Consider the following 17,996-nt stretch of genomic DNA (forward strand, 5'->3'; position numbering starts at 1 on the left):
ATCAGCAACAGTAGTAGTAACCGTGAAATTTTCACAGTACTGAATATTTTACAAATTATTTTTATTCAGCAAATTGTTTTTATTTTTTTATTTTTAATAAAATTACAGGTTCTAAGTTCTGCTTTTTAAAACCAAATGTATAATGCCGTACTGTTTTTGTAATAAATGGAAAACAAATTACATTAGTCTTCTCCCCTTCTTGGCTGATCCGAAAAATGGTCCGATCAGTAACAAAAAAACCATAATGTTATCTAAACCATGAGATTTTGATATGTTACACCACTAAAAAACGAAATCATTCCAATCAACTTTAAATTTTAATTAAATATAAGGTTGTTCTTCAATATTTAAACTTGAAAGTATTGACCAAATGCAAATTTACAACCCCCCATGCTCACACTTTAATGCTGGTGGGCAGATCTCTGAGATTGCAGTGCAGAGCATAGCGCAGTGGAAGAAAAATAAGGGCGCACTAATGTGGTTGGTCATCAAAGGGTTGTGGTAAACAGGGGAGCTTTTCTACAAATGATAGTCTACAGTCTTTGATAAAGGGAGTTAGGGGTCATGGCACTAAGCATATGATATACTCGCCTTAATGTGTGCACAAGGAGAGCTCTAGAGCCAGTGTTGCCCGTCCTTGCCATTGTATGTGTGTGAGGATGCGCACAGCTGGACCCAAGGCCTGATAAAAATGCACAGCGGTAAATCCTTTCATGAGCTGGGTGACGGCGTGTTAAGACACGGGTGAGGGCTCTTAACGCGACTCTCGTGCTGTGAAACAGTGCTGGCAGGATGTGACATGCCAGTTCCTCCGGTTTGCATCATCATTCAGTCAGACACAGCTATTCCTCCATTGCCATTAACATTCAGACAGAGAGAGAGAGGCGCCTGGTCCAGAGAAGGACTTCGGGATTGATGAGGTCGGACTGTTGCCCCTTGCAAATTCAATGAAGCTCTACTCTGAGAGCATTTGTTCAGCACACTCAGATGCCATTTTTTCAGCCTCTATCTGTCTTGGGGACGTTGAGTGTAATGTACTTTTGCCTTCTGTACTTTAGTTATTTACTAAATGTGGCCAGATGCACTTAAATATCAGTGGCGGCGTAATTATGACAGCCTTCTTCCTTTTCTTCCAGATTGAAGGAAAAATCGCCTCTGCTTGAACCTTTTTTTGGTCTTTCGTGTACGCCGCTGGACTCTCAAAAGTGCATTTGGCTTATTTTGATGTATGGCACTTTGACTAATAAGAGTTCCTCTGACTGTCCTTACAAACCTAAGCGGATTGCTTCTATTTTGAAAAATTCCTCAGAACCCCACCACAAAATAACCCAATTGACCAAGATCAAACATGAAAGATTATGCCTTTTTTTCTCTCCAGGAGACTTGGCCCCTCTCCACAACAATTTTAAGTGAGAGATGGGTCTACTGATTCCCATTTTCCCCATGCACCCCTTCTCTGTGCCCTTGGGAGATCAGACTCCTCACATCCCATACACATCTGTATGCTCTTAGTTTTAATGCTCTGCATTGGTAGCTTCATTGTTCCCATGGATGACTTCATGAAGTTTAATAGTTTCAAGTTCAACTACTAAGCAACTGGTCTCGAATTACAGCTGTAGAGGGGAAAAAGGCACTTATTTCTACCTTTGCATCAGTGGATCGGGCTGCTTCCGTAAAAGGATTCAATTAGGGCAATGCTGGCCTTTGATTTAATAATTCCAAGCTTTGAGGACATAATTAATTATGATGGGTAAATCATACTGGAGAGCGGGAACTGGATTAAGGAGCCAATTAAGATGCCACATCAACAGGGCTCACTGATTCATTAAAGGCCTTGTTTTTACGTGAGGGGAAAGGAAAGCGACAACGGCTTGATTTAACACTATTGAAATGAAATTTTTTTTGAAAGATGTCCTTAACTTGATTGCTATTTCAAAGGGTCTGCTCTTAGCTACATGATGCAAACTCAGTTTTTCAAAAGTCTTAAGTGTTACACTCAATGCAAAAAAAATTGTTTGATGAAAGTAGCACAAATAGCTTTAATATCAACAACCCTCACCTTTTCCTTCTTGAGTACTGTCTTTGTCTAGAAAGTTTTCCCTTTTTTGTGGGCACCCACACACTCGTCACCTCTTCACATTTGAAAGCAACACACAATCTCTTTTCTCTTCACCAGAGGGCAGCATGGCTCCACAGAAACACAGTCAGGGTGGATGTCAGGAGAAAGACTCTTTGTTGAGCACACGACATCTCCTTGACTTGTCATGGAATTGATAAACATATATCAAGGCTTCATTACAGAATATAACCTTCATTTAGCTAGGACAGCATCCTCACTGTGGTCATAAATGTTAATGTAATTTTGCATTCCAAAAAGAAAAAGCTTGTTTATTCGCATGTGTTAAATTTGTTGCTTTTGAATACAATGTCATATGTATTTGTGTACAGGAGGACATGAACTTAAACGAAGAGCGCAAGGCCCCTCTTCGAGGGAAGGACCTGAGCACCAAACGAGAGATGGTAGTCCAGTACATTTCTGCCACAGCCAAATCTGTAAGTGCACCACAACACTAGAGCGGCTAGTCTCAGAAAGAGAGAAACAGACAGAGGAGAGAGTGGGGATGAACCACATGACGAGACACTACGGAATAATGAGCTTAACCTGATCTGCTTTCTGCCTCTCTTGCTAAAGCCCCAAATCTTTGATTGCCGCCTCCTTTAGCTCCTTTTTTTATTATTTATTCTTATTTATTTATTTTCAATTTTTTCCCCCCATTTCACCTTTTTTTTCTTCCTCTGTGCTTATCAGGCTGCTTTTGTTGTATTGCACTCTCCAAAAGCTTCATATTGCCAGGGATCAAGTTTTCATTAGAATTTGGTACGCATCACTGTCTCTGCTCGGTAAGCTGAAACATGGCTCTTTCATCACCATAGATGAATAAAGTCTGGAACGCCACCGCCTCACAGGGTAATCCAAGGCTTTTGGGGGGCCAGTTCTCTTCATTCACTTTATGAAGTAGGTCCTGCCGAGGTTAGACTCCTTGTAAACATCCAGTTCATCTCATACAGCTCCTCCGGCCAGCCTTCGGCGTCCGTTTTCATTAGCTTTCCTCTCGGCTATGATAATTAACCAGCATTATTAATAATGATGATAATCAGAGATGATTGAATTCTGCAGCAGGCTCATTGTCGGCCCTGCGAGCTGGCATGCATTGTGAAATATGATTCACATATTAGTATTGTAGTCTCAAAGTGGGAAGCGGGGAGAGGGGGGCTCCTGTCTCCCTGCGCCCCTGTAGCCCCTCAGCACCACCAGAGGCACTCACCAGCAGCATGTCACTGTGGAGGCTGAACACCGCGCTCTGACAAGCAAGGAGGTGGTTGCAAACGTGTGCTCTGCATTCTAGGGAAGAGATGTGCTTTTATGTGATAAGAGATGTTTACCACAGGCACAACACACTTTTTCCCCTGTAATGCTCAAGTCTAGCACCCGGAGATCTCCTCCTCTTCCGTCTCCTATTTAAAACATTTAGCTCAAGCTACTAACCAAGCTGCATAGCCTATATCTGCATACTACCAATTTTGATGGGAGTAGTGCAGATATTAAAGGATTAGTTCACTCCAAAATGACAATTTTGTCATAATTTAGTCAATCTTTACTTGTTTCAAACCTTTTATGAGTTTTTTCTTTCTTCTGTTGAACACAAAAGAAGATATATTTTTTTAACTTGTGAAAACTTGTAACCATTGACTAATTAGTTTTTCCTAATATGTAAGTCAATGGTTACAGGTTTTCAAATTTCTTCACAATATCTTATTTTTTGTTTGATGAAAGAAAGAAACTCATCAAGTTTGGAACCACTTCAGGATGGGTACATTTTCAAATAATAATTTTTTATGGTGAACTATCCTTTAATTCCTTCCACATATTGCTAGCGGTTTTTATTATATTGTTGAGTGACAGTGTTTTAGGGATGCAATGATTAACCGATTTCAGTATAAACCGTGCTTTAAATAGTCACAGTTAATTAATCGTTAAGGCTTCTCAACACCAGGCCTCTGCTGGCACCAAGCGGCATGACACGCTTTCCAGGCCCACCTAGTTGAAAGAATGCCGTGAGTGCGCCGCTAATCATGTGACAAGAACTAGACCGATCAGCTTCATACTTGGTATGGACTATACACATTTCTACTCCAAGGAGAAAATATACAGCATAAAAAATACAGCATATAGCTGATCAAAAGTGCCTTTCAGAGGTTCAGCAGCCTTTGACTAAATTTGTTCTCTTTAAAAGGGATATGTAGCTTAGATTTACATTAGACAAATACCTTTTTTTCATTTATTCTTTTTGTTATTAAATTCATTGTTCAGTCACTTATTTTTTTTTGCGTAAAATTTTACTTGTATAATATATATTACTATATATTAATAAAATATTACTTGTTTAAATGCCAAAATCCTTTTTCACTTATTTTTACGTCCAAAGAGAAATGGACTATTGTTTGTTTTTGTTATTATTATGTTGTGTCATATTTGGTATTTATTCATTCAAACCCCTTGAGATGTAACATCTAATTTTTCAAGGGGGTCCCACAATTATTCACATAATAATAACACCTGATGAAAAAAAACAAAACATAACTTACACAACATCCAAAAAACTTAACATATTTCTTGGTTACTGAGCAGCATTAAATAATACCTTAAAATATAACAAGCTTTCATGTAACTTACCAAACTAGTGTTTTGAAATGAATGCATAGTAATCAGGATAACTGTAAAAAAAACATGAATATTTCGACCTCAGACTATAATTGTACAACCAAATCTGTAATCTTTGCATCCATGCAGTGTTCTAAACATTTAATGTCAACATAAAACAGAGTATGCATCTGTTTAAAGTAATTTGACATTTTTGAGTGGGACCTAAAAGTGCCAAAGGGTTACTTCTATTTATTTAATTTGTTTGCATAATGAAAATAGAAATATAATCTAATAGAAGTCTAATAGAAAAAAATTCCTAATCCAGTAAAACAGTGACAACCTTTTGCTGAAAGACATACTTTTTCTCTTTTTTTTTCCACCCCAGAAAATGTCACACTCATAAATTGTGCAGAAATAAACCTGGAACAGTTATTGAGAAAGCAAACAGGTCGATTTGGATTGCATGTTGACTTTAATAATGTTCTTAATTTTCACAGCTGTCGGAAGCATGAGATGATGGGATTTTTTTTTCTCTCTCACTTCACTAATTTGTAACCAAATCCTTCCAATACTGAGTTCCTCCCAGAAATCACTCTCAGACTCATCATGCAGTTCCTTTGTATGTTTTATAGCTACCAAGAGTGTTACAGACTAATACTTGCACACACATGCTGACACGCATCCAGAAAAAAAAGTGGCTCCTGTGCTGTCGGTCTTGGGCTGCACTGGGTCAGTGTCCTCTCTTTGCTTGGTGAGTGGGAGTAATTAAGTGGTGGTCTGGCGATAGAGGAGGCCCGTGGTCTCCGCTTGAGCCGCTGCAGGTGTAATTTAGCAGGGGTGAGCCAGGCCAAGAGCAGACAGCATGGAGACGGCCTCTGCACACCTCCGCATTAATAACCCAAACCCGTCTAAATAAAAGAAGGGAGAGCGGAGTCCATCCATCCCACTTAATCTGCGGCTATCTCCCCGAGTGTGCCGATCTGCCTACAGTAGATTGTGTTTCGGCACACAGCTTTACAGAGCAAATATTAGTGGGAAAACAAACCCATCCGATCCACTCCTGTCGCAGCCTGCCTGCCTGTCTGTGTGCGGCAGACTCCCACAGCTCCAGCCTGGCAGGAGGGCAGTGCAATGAAATAAAAGAAGGACGGAAGAATAGAGAAGTTTCGCACTGGCGATGTCTGTCCGCTTTGATAGCTTCGATATTACTGCTTGTCTGACAGAAACTTACAGCTCCCGTGGTTCACAGCTCATTTCATTATTTACCGCCAACACCTTTTTTTCCCCTGACACATTTATGCATGCTTCTATTATGTTAGATGGTCACACTTTTTTTTTGTTTGTTTGTTCACACTGAACGTTTCTGAACAGCTATTTGCCAAAGAAAACTAATGTATAATATAAATATTTAATACTAGAATTATCATTAAGTCCTTTGCATTGTTGGTTTTTTTTATTTGGAGACACAAGCACATTCTTTCCTAAGGCAGCCACTTGAGTCTTTCAGCATGCACTTGCTACACTTTCCAGGGGGTCTCAGTAGGAGGCTTTCAAATGAAGGCGCCACTAACTATAATGTGTTAAAAGGGGATGGTCCTTTTGCATATATATAGCTTTACGTTTCGCACAGAAATGGACAGTCGTGGTTTTATGATTATAAAGGAAAGCATTTAAAAATATATATTTTCTTTTCACACAGTGCAATTTGACATTAAAATATGTTTATATGTTCAGCAAAAATATTAACTTTTTTTTCCGGTGATGTTTAATTGGTAAATATAATCTTAAGATGTTAAGAATTATGTATATATACAATTTTTAATAGGACGAATTGGCTAAAATAATTGTTGTGTTGAATACAGAAATATTACGACTTTGGCATTAAAAATCTGGGGAAACAATGGAGCTATGATATAGCATCTTGCACTTTACTGTAAGCAAAGCAATACATTGCTTATTCTTTTTTTTTTTCAGAAAGAAATTTACAAAAACTAATTTTACAAAAACTTGAAGAATACATCACTAGGAGTGCAATGGATCACAGGATTCATGGTTCAGATCATACTGTTTTTTTTTTTTAATTAATTAGATCTGTTACACTACATGTGTAATTAGGAGTGCATATTTCATTGACATCTATGATACACGATTCACAGAGGACAAATCAAGGCAAAGGCAGTTTCTGCTTGACTAGTGTATTCATCATTGAACATTGAAATGTGATTTTATGTTTTTATTACAATAGGTTATCATTTAAAATGTTATACTGCATTAGTCAACATGATTTAAAGTAATGTTTTATATTTAAATCTTATGAAAGTATCCATGGCAACTTTAATTTAATATGCTGTAGCTTGGTATATTCACCACGGCTCTCAATAATATGTAGCTTTTGGCCCTTTATACAAAAAAGTTTGGGCATCCCTGGTTTAAACTAAACTCACACTTATTGTTTAAAATTTTAGACGTAAACGAATAAATCAAAAATGATAATTTTATGATCAATACAATATCACCTAAAAATAATTTTACAGTATTCACCTATATTATTTTGTCTGTTTTAACCCCCTAGTAAATATTTGTTAAGATTTTTTAGCCTCCCATTCAGCATATTTGAAGCTTGCACAACCTTTTCTTTTTTGTGATTTAACTGTTTTTAAAAATAAAATCTTAATTTCTACAACATTTTAACCCTAAATAGTAAATGGTATAGTAAATGCATGGAATTAATTTGGACATAATAAGCATGGACTTAAAACACAGCTTTTTCTTTCATAGAGCCATTTTAAAAATCATTTGTCATAATTTTGCTTAATATAAAAAAAGGCTAAACATTTTTTGATGCATGTAGCTGAGATTACAGAACATATAGCCACAGCTGTCAGCCGCCTACAGTGAAAACCAATGTCAACTCTACACTTTACAAACGTCCTTGACCATCACATTTAAAAAAAAAAAAAAAAAAAAAGCTTTCTCTCTTTCAGTCTTTCACAGGTGTGTCTTTGTCCTCATGAGTGCCAAAGCATGTCTACAACTAACACCATCATACATCTCAAACTCCACCGTTGTCTTGAAATGCTCTGACTTTGCTTTCCTCTTTCGCTTTTTTAATGAAATGGCTCATGAAAGGAATAGAATGTGTCTAGGCAGGGTCTTTGAGGGGAAAGGAAACAATGTCTTGCCAATGATGTTCATGTGAACATTGTCAATACTGTGGTATTGCACAGACACAGAAACTCAATTACAGGATAAGTCGTTGTAATCATTTATGACAGTTCCTGAGAGATGATCTGATCCTGTCTTGGATGCAGGAGCTAATAAATAAATAAATGAATAAATTTGTATCATTTGATGGTCATGAGATGTGCAGGGACGAGGATATAAATATCCATCTCCTGATGAGATGACATTTCTTCTGAAGTTTGTTTACAGGAGCTACTTCATAATAGAGCTGCTAATAATTAGCATATTACATGACTGCCTGATTCGGCATTACAACAATTACCATCATCCATTTTTTTTCCTACTCTTCATGCTCCTTAGGATTTGACAGCATTAATACCACAGTAAAGTGACAATGAGGTGTTGTTTGGTGAAATTTGTGTAAATTGATGTTAGCAGCAGCTTTTCCCCTCAGGCTCCTCCCTGACAGTTCTTCATGTGGTTTCAAGATAATGTCTGTTCTTTTGATCAGGCTGCAATAAAAATACAACCTTCATCAAACACGGCACAGTGCTAACAATATTTGGCAGCTATCCAGCACGTCTGGTGATAGCAGAAGCAGGTGACTTTTTGTTTTGGGTCAAAATCCAGTCCCTTAACTATTCATCTCAGCGTATTTGGCAGGAATGTGCAAAGTTGGACTGGAAAGTAGAGCTCTGTTGATCAAGAGGTTATGCTGTTAAAATTGCCTTTATTATAGTCATAAACCCTCACTTAAAAATGGGATCGTGGGAGTTTGTTAAAAACAAAGGACGGCTTTGTTAAAAAGAAAAAGATCGGATTTAGAAACTACCGCCCTCGGCTTTGTATCGCTGATAAAGTGAGAAGAGTGATAAATCTAGTTTAGAATTCTGCTCTCAAGTAAAAGTTCTCCTAGATATTCAGCCTAGTAATTGCCATTATGGCTTGGCCAAGAAAAAAAACGTGCTGACTTCATCGAGCTTTGAGCTTTGATGTGTAATTTGACAGCGGATAGAAACTACCAGTGACATTTGATTGATTTTTGGCCTATAGAGGCATTTTATAGGCCATCTGCTCATGAATAAAATACCACATTGGGGTTAATTTACTAAAAATCTAGTAGATTCTTGGAAATTTTCACTGAGTGCCGATCCCCTCTGGAATTTTGCATTGCCTGTCAAAAAATCTCTTTAATATTGAAACCGCTTGTCATGAAGCAAAGATTTGCGGCTGGGAAACAATAGATTGAGGCTGCATGTTGTTTCATATTCTTTAAAGCATGACATTTTCCATCAATCATTTCACCAGACATCTCTTTATTTCTCGGCAGTCATCATGTAAAGCCAACGAGCGACCAGAGAGCTGCTTTTAAAAACTCAATCGGCGATCAATTCATTGTGATCCTCTAATTCTAAGCAGTCATCAGAACGGCAGACATTGTCTTTAGTGTCCGTCTAAACCCTCTCTCTCTCCCCACCCTGTTAAGTTTTGTGTAACTCTCACCTGAGTAGGCAGTGCAGCAGAGAGGGCCAGTGTGCCAGTGATTTAAGTTTAAGCTCTAATACTACTGCAGGATAGTCCCGGAGAGATCCTGGCCTACTAATGATTGTGCTGTTTGTGTCTTTTTGCACATTAACTTCCCTCCGCTGACCGCTGCATGCAGATAACTGGGAGCAAAGTTGCGGTAAGTAGCACAATTATTTATTCGCTTTTTGTATGGTTGCCTTGCAATATCTCTGTGTCTTTGCGTTTCTTTCTCTTCCCTCTTTTTAAAATATCTACAGAAGTAATTTCTCTGGCTTTCAATTTCAATTTGGTTTCCAGCATTAGTGTAGTTTATTGGCTATAATTTGAAATCGTTCTGCTTTTTCCCTCCCTTCTCCCAATCCCTGCATGTAAATTGCACATTTGGAAAATATGAGTGATTTCTCAATTGTTCTCTCGGAGAACAAACTAGGACCGTTTTTTTGTGTTAGTTTAAGCAGTTCTTCTTTGAAATGGATCACTGCCTAACACATATTAGCATTTAAATATTGTAACACCAAGGATGAGCAATAGTTTTTAGGCAAATAATCATAATCTGTGATCTAATCTGTTTATTCTAATGTTCTGTATCTAAATGGGTTTCATTGTGTTCATTCTTCCCCCCAGACAGCGTACTGAGAATGTATCACTTAATTAGATTTTCCCACACACACACGTTCTGAGTTGATTGAACAGCGGAAAAGATATTAAGTGCATCCCCCCCATCCTATAAATACGCTCCATTTTGTGGTGGGACGTTCTGCACAAGCCATTTGCAAAGCCATGTCTTTGTCCCAGTCACATTACAGCATGTCACTATTGTTTCTGAAATGTTCATAGCTGCTCATGTTGTTATTGTCACTTACTTTTGCCCCTCGCCCCCCACTTTCTCAAAAATGACGGTAATAATCTTTATAAATATATACTGTCGAGAAGATGACAATGTTTCCTCATTTCACAGCTCCGTAATGCGGTAATTGCCGACTGGCTTCTACTATTCCTCGCGTAGTGCGGCCCCATAGCCCATATGAGGCTGCTTGTTATTTGTTTTATTTTATTTATTTAGAGGGGCTCCGTTATTGCCTCCGAAAGTGTCACTTGTCATTTAAAATGCAGTTTTATTGTGTTGCCGGAGCTATGAGAGAAGCCCGTAGATGTACGTGAGGAAGCTTGAAGATAAAGAAGCACAGGTAAATGTTGTTATTTACAATACAGCAATAAGCTGCTGCTGCAACAGACCCATTTATTTTTGGAGCGAGATGGCCCACTCAATCAATGCTCTCACGCTGGTTGGCGTAGAATTTCGTGCCGAGCGATTTTTTTCTATAACCTGTCAGCAATAAAATGTGCTTGATTTGAAGCGTGTGGAAGTACTTTTTGAATGTTGCATTGCATCTCCAACCAGAGTTTGAAAGTTACTCTCTGGGAGCGTCTCTATCGAAGAACTGTCTGACGGTGTGCACCATGAGCAAGTCCTCTCGTTTAGAAGTTTCTCACAGTTCAGAGGTTGCTGTACTTCCTGCCTTTTCGTCTGGCTTCTGTGTGCACTTCCTGCAGAGGGGAGAGTATGAGGGCTGGTGGGGAGCCTGTCAGCTCTTTCATTCTCCTTGTTTCTGTTTCTCTCTTTCCCAATATCCCACCTTTATTGGGTTTTATTGTGGAAACTACGTTCCGCGTGGCCCTCTCGCTGAGCAGATTGCTATTTCCACGCTGTCAATGTGGTTTGGAGGCAGACCAACCTGCTTGAGCCACATCTCCCTCAGGGATGAAATCTCTCCGGCGCACCGTCTCGCCGGGCTCAAATTCGCCGGTCAGCGTGTCCACATACTGCTGAGTCACATGCACTTCGGTGGTTTATATCAGCGCAGCTGATGGTGACCCAAGGGGGCGTACAGCGCACTTGCTGCCTCTCCATGGTGTTCGATTGATCAGAGATGTTGGTGTCTTGATTGTCGGGCTAAGAATGATAGATCGTGTGTTGAAATGCCCACGTTTTTGATGAACCCCTCTGCGACAGAATGGAAGACCTCGACTCCCCGTTGCTTCAATAAAACACGAAAACCCAATCGCTGCTTGGCCCTGATGTCTGTTCCACCATTACCTGTTAAGGTCACATGACTTGACCTGCGAAGCCTCTCTAGACCTCAGGAGGAGATCAATAATCACACAGTCAGCACAGCAGTTAGGAAAGACTGCCTGTTTCCACAGAAACATGGCAGCACATACTGAGTTGAGGAAGAGAGGAACCACTGAGACCTCGGGGACTGGAGTCTGCTAGGGCTGTTAGAGTTCAGCTGCTCTCCGAGAATGCCTTGCATTGTCGGCGTGAGAATAATGGACAAAGCGTGTATTTTAGAAATCATTTGGCTGCTCTTCACATGGGACATAGACTTGGCCCTTTCTTGGGTAAAATGGCATGGATCTTTTCATCATGTTAAAGTGTGTTGTACTTAAATACTCTCTTTGGAACCAAAGGGGCTTGAAAAGCATATGTGAAAAAGAGCAAAACCCTGGTGAAGGAAAGATGACATTTTGCTATTGCTTTTATTTCACGAATGTTCTTTTTATAACTTAACAATGGTTTGGTCATTTAGTATCCAGTATTCCCATACAGTCTGATATGATGCTTATTTGAAATCAAGTCATGCTGGAAAGGTGTATTTGTATGTTCAAAGCATATCATCACCATTGCATAGTTGTAATAATGTACATGACAAACTTGGAACTTCATTTTTAAAAAATTCAGTTCAGTGTAATGGAAATGATACTGTTGAAGCATGATCGACTGAAGAGAAGCTCCACCAGCCCCAACCAAGCAAGCCAGAGGCGACAGTGGCCATAAACTAAAAATTGTCAAGCAAAGAAAATTGTAGGAGAAACCCGATGCTGGGGTGTCTCGTTCTTCTGTGGCCAGACCTTTTCCTTAGAGCTGCAGTCTGGCCCAAGCAACCAAATTTTAGAGCTGGTAGTTTTTGGTGCTAAAATATGACGGATGCAATATATGTAAAATAAAAATTACAATAAAACAAGCCAAGTCACATGTATATAATTTGAAATTATTGCACAAAGTGAGCGACGTGGTGGCACAGTAGGTAGCACTCTTTCTTCAGAAAGAAGGTCGCTGGTTCGAGTCTCGGCTGGGTCAGTTGGCATTTGTCTGGAGCTGCATCTTCTCCCTGCGTTTGCGTGAGTTTCCTCTGGGTGCTCCAGTTTCCCCTACAATTCCAAAGACATGCGGTACAGGTGAATAGGGTAAACTAAATTGTCCGTAGTTTGTGAATAATAATATATGGGTGTTTCCCAGTGATGGGTTGCAGCTGGAAGGGCATCCACTGTGTAAAACATGCTGGATAAGTTGGCGGTTGATTCCGCTATGGTGACCCCTGATTAACAAAGGGACTAAGCCGAAAGGAAAATGAATGAATGAATGCACAAAGTGATGGATGTTCTTTATTATGTACGTTCTTTATTATTTTGCAGAAGTAGTTTTAAATAATAAAAAAGCCATTATGCCATCTCAAACCCACCTGTTTCACTTGAGCCTGGCTAATTTAGCAGTTAAGCTTGGAGTCCATATAAAGAATCGCATTTATCCCCTGTGAAGTTGTTTTTCCATCACAGTGTGTGTTAATGGTTTACATTAGTGCCCTTAAAATGGTCTTGTTTGGTGTGAGAATACAATTTGGCTACTAATTATGTCTTAATTTGTGTTTCTTTCTATTATTTTTCCTGTGCATTGCATTATGGGTAATGTTAAGGGTCCTATACTGGCTCTATGAGAGTTTTGTTGTCGAATTTTTTGAAGGCAGAACTGTTCTCCTATCACCTCCCCTCCCTCGCTTTTTTTTTTTTTTGTCTCCCTTTCGCTTCCGAATTCCCTGGCAAATGAATAACCTTGGCATTTGTGTGTAGGCTCTACTTGTTTCATCAGTAGACTTTATATCCTGCATACTCCTGTTCCAAGGCTCATCTCTACCATAGCCATGCAGGCTTATTGTAAGTGCCTGTTTAAAGGCTTTTCTGCAGTAAGGGTGCACTGCGTCCTTCTTCGCTCGCTCCGTTCCTCATTGGCACTGGCCAGCATTTGTGGAGAGGGCTCTTTTTTTTTTCACTGTGCTAAGTTTGAATGAAATCAAGGACAACACATACGCACTTACTACATCTCAAAATAAAAGGGTTCTGTTTCATATTAGCAATTAATGATGATTGTGTACTGGATGCTGAACTGATTTGAAAGGGCACACGTCCTTGATGCTTTAAAACATTTCCTATGGAAAAAAATTAAATCCAATAAGCTGCTCATCGATTTTGTGGTTTTCAATTAGGATGATGGAAAAGTGCTGAAAGAATACGGTTTATGATTTTGTCTCTCAGTTTGTTTATTTTATTTATTTTTACAGTTTTTATTATAAGAGCAAGGACACTGGCGATGTTTGTGATTTTAATAGTAGGCTTTATTAATCATTTATAATTGTTAATAAATATAATTCTCTGCAGGGATTTTTATTTAATTCTATTTATTCTATTTTATAGTGTAGCTGCTTTTATTATATTTTCTGTTTATTTTTTAGTAATTTGTTTTGTGCATTGCTCAATTTATTTTAGGGCATATTTTTTATTTTACATTTCAATATATATATATATATATATATATATATATATATATATATATATATATATATATATATATATATATATATATATATATATATATATTTATTATTTTTTTTTTTTACTTAAATTTGTTTTATTTCCATGCCATATTTTAAATTGTTTCATTTATGAAGTGTTTCACATAGGTAAGTGGGTTTGACAAACCACTTGTAGAATCTCTCTCTCTCTCTCTCTCTCTCTCTCTCTCTCTCTCTCTCTCTCTCTCTCTCTCTCTCTCTCTCTCTGTCTCTCTCTCTTCTCTATTAAAAAAAAGCCTCTTAATTTAGCACTGAATTACTCTTACTTTAGCACCAACTGATAGTGTTTTCAAAAGCACCAACGACAGTGTTTTCAAAAGCAATTTAGAAAAACACCTTATGGTGCCTCAAAAAAAAAAAAAGGAACAGGAAACAGGAAAGGAAAAGGATTATAGTTTTGTAAAGATAAAACAAATCCAAACAAACCTCTGAATCAATAGTGTAGTTGTTAAGTTCAATTCCAGGCTCGAGGTCCTTTGCCGACCCTTCCCCTCTCTCTGCCCCCCGAAGAAATAAGGTTTTTTAAAAAGTACCTTTGAGCATGTATTTTGCTCTCTCCATAAATGTATATGGGGGTACGTTTTTTTAGAATGAGCCTGAGTTGAGCGCTTGTGTGTATTGGCACTTGTTGAATCACTGAATGTCTCCTTAATTGTAAGTTGCTTTGGACAAACTAAATGTAAAATGTTTGCTGTTACAGGTTTAATTTTTTTCATCTTATTACTCAAAAGCAGATTTTAATAGTTACAAAACTGCTATAGCAGAAAGTACTGCTTACTGTGAGTTTTAGTGTTGATCACAATGTTGAAAGAAGTTTCTTAGGTCTAACTTTTTTTAGCCAATGTTTAATGGGTGTTGGCTTGCATTGTGCTATGCAGTTGCTAATACTCTAAATGATTAAGTAGTAAGGCAATTAATACGGCAGTTCTGATGGTAAGCCTTTTTCTGGTCTGTAGATATTGCTTGTGTCCTTTCTGTGCACGTCTGTGAAATCTTTCTTTTTTATTTCACCCGTTTTATCATCCTCCAGGTGAAAATTGTAAGTCTGATTTCTTAGAAAAGTAATGGCACACCTCCTCTCCCCAACGAGCTATTCGGTTTTGAGGTATCATTCATGCCTGTTGCACTAATGGTTGGGGACGAGTCATGAAGTTTAATATTTGGCTATAAAAAAGTGTTTCGTTGTTGTAGATAACACAATTATTAATGTGTTTATAGGAATTAATTTGCAATTAGCCATCAGAATTATGTTCTGCAGTAATTGACATGTCACAGATGTTGTCGATAAGAGCTTAACTTGTATTTAACCTGGAAAATATCCCTCTAATAGAAGTTAATCCGACTATAGCAGAAATACTAGTAGTTCACTTATGTCTTTGAGCCATGTTATGATGCAAAACCATTTCACGCGCTTTTGTTACTGCGCCTTCGTCACTGAAGATGATAATGCTCTCTGTTGCTCTATCCCAGGGATCAACTCTGAGAGCCAGTGAATTTCAGATTTGTTTGCATCTTCAAGCTCCGACATATTAAAGTTTCTCCGGGTTGAGTTCGGATTGACACTAGCGCAATATTCATTGCGACACCTAACCTCATCTCCTGTGGGGTCTCGACTGATGCTTCAATGCTTGCTTGGCGCAACCACTACCTCGCATGCAATTTTAATGCCATTTATTCAAGTGCTAATATAGAAATGTCAAGTACGATACGATTGATTTACCTTTTCATAAAATTTCCAATGCTTTCTGGGACTGGAATTATTTGTATTTCACAGACCCTGTCTGGGTTTGTTGATTTCATATGGGAAACGGCATGACTTAAAGGTAGCGTTTATTTTATCACACCTGAATGTAAAGCAGGCTAACCTTCCGTTTATGGTAGCTGACACTAATAAATGCTGTTTCCTACATCAGTTAGACAGTTTGACAAGCTCTCTCTTCGTACAATGCACACAAGCTCTCAAAAGTCTTTTGTAAGTCATGGCAGAGAGTGCGTACACACCAGAAGGACGAATGTCTTGTCATATAGGACACGCAGGATAGAAAGTGTGTAAAGAATTGCGACCTGATAGACTGGCGGCGTATGTCAATACCAGTTCCCACCGGTGACAGAAAAGGTCTTTTTGCCGGCTGACTGACTGCTGCATTATGCCACGTGGCCTTCCATTCAATGGGAAACAAACAATCAGCGCTCCTGCCTTCAAAAGAGGAGAGCGGGATCTCATTATGATGAAGAGAAGATGAAAGGGAGCCAAGAGTGGACATGGTGTTCTCGTATTAAAGGGAAATAAGATGGGCTCTGTTTGTGTGTAGGTGCGTGCATGCGATGCGCATTCTCGTGATTGCACACCACTTCTGTATGATAGGAGCCCATTCGCTGTTCGTCTTTGTGACTCTAGTGCAATATATTCCCAAGTCCTTCTTCGATTGTCTCTCTTTTTTTTCGTTCCGGCGGTCAATCAGATCACCCTCCATCCACCTAGATGTTATTAGTCCCCTTCATCCTGCTCTCAGCTCTAGTGCAATATGGGATCACATGTTCCTGCGTCGTTTTGAGGTCAGAAGATCTGGTAATGGCTTGTCCCGTCAGTCTCCTTGACCACCTTTCAACGCCGTTTCCACACGTTTTTGCCCTTTTCCAGCCTTAAATGTGATATATTTTTAGCACATGGCATATTTTTACCACCGCATTACTGAAGACATCAGCGTCATCACTTCAGCTATACGAGTCCTGCTTTTCTTTTTTTAGCTTAATGAAAGTAGGAGCTTTGCGGTCTGTTTTTTTTCCCCCTCAAAGTTATCTCATTAACTTCGGGCATTTAGGTCTGGCACTTGCTCTATGGTTTCTGGACAGCTCTTTTCCTACAATTAGGGTGGTCGGCTAGATAATTTCACTTGAACCATAAAGCCATGAACACAGTATGGTCACATTTAATGGCACACGCAGACAGCTTGGGAACTGGTGCTCGGGGAACAGTGTTTTGACTGCTTCGTTTTAATTCGCTGCGTTTATTTCAGCCCTGATCTAATGAAAAGCTATCTCATTAGCATTTTGGGTTAGAGTCGAAGAGATTTGGAACTAGTGCCATTTTACCTGGTTGACTCTATCAGTACGGTTTTCCTTTGCTTAAAAAACCCCGTCGTCTCCTTTCGAGACTCCCTGCGGCCCCCGTCGGCAAATCACAGCACTAATAAGGTGTGGCGCTTGTCTCATGGCTGCACATTTTATGGTCGTCATCCTTGGACTCTCAGCAGTGAGCCGTCATTAACTGCTCATCAAACACACTTTAAGCACTTCCCCAAATGGCCAAACCTAACGATTTGTGGTTTGATCAAGGATGGGTCACAAACCGTTTAGTCTGCCATGCACTTTTTTTTCCCTCAAGCGGGCTCTGGAGAAATAGACCCTTCAAAATGGCAGCGTTTTACTTTTATTTGTTCTTGATTGTGTTCCCAGAACGTCAACTTCTGCTGCTTGTATCCTCTTGCTTTGTTCAGTTTATTTATAGCAGCTTTGCTCATTTTCGGGTTATGTCCTTTTGTGTGTGTGTTAGAGAGTGTTTATAAATCCATGTGATTAACTGTCCATTGCATGAGAGACTAGAAGTTGGAGGAGACTTTGAGATGCTGCAGAGAAATTCCCAACAGCCACTAGATGGCAGTAAGTGTCTTTAAATCAAAGTTCTACAGTGTTTTTTTTTTTTGTATGTGAGATGGAGGGAAAAAAAGAGACATTGTTGCCATGGAATTGACCTAATGGGTTTCTCTCAGACCTGCACAGCACTGTTTTTTTGCTACAATGCCATTTGTTAGAGGTTTGATCTTTAAAGAGTGGAAGTAACTGTGAAACCTACCAACAGTATTCAGATGGAGCTTTAGCTATAGATCGATTAC

The 17,996-nt window shown here is 39.0% G+C and overlaps 1 protein-coding gene across 50 annotated transcripts in view; it reads left to right on the plus strand.

The window, feature by feature from the left end:
* diaph2 (diaphanous-related formin 2) overlaps positions 1-17,996 on the plus strand; it is a 712,207-nt gene that overhangs the window by 35,695 nt on the left and 658,516 nt on the right. For 30 of the 50 annotated variants that reach the window (XR_012389930.1, XR_012389932.1, XM_021481247.3 and 27 more), the window contains 2 exons: positions 2,449-2,553; positions 9,552-9,572. Coding sequence is in view for 47 of the 50 variants with exons in the window: in XM_021481247.3 (XP_021336922.1) it covers positions 2,449-2,553; positions 9,552-9,572 (126 nt within the window). In the remaining 3 variants the exon portion in view is untranslated. The remainder of the gene's footprint in view (positions 1-2,448; positions 2,554-9,551; positions 9,573-17,996) is intronic. The other 20 variants (XR_012389933.1, XM_073922119.1, XM_073922124.1 and 17 more) reach the window with 1 other exon arrangement.

Source organism: Danio rerio, chromosome 14 (assembly GCF_049306965.1).
Source record: "Danio rerio strain Tuebingen ecotype United States chromosome 14, GRCz12tu, whole genome shotgun sequence".
Taxonomy (NCBI): domain Eukaryota; kingdom Metazoa; phylum Chordata; class Actinopteri; order Cypriniformes; family Danionidae; genus Danio; species Danio rerio.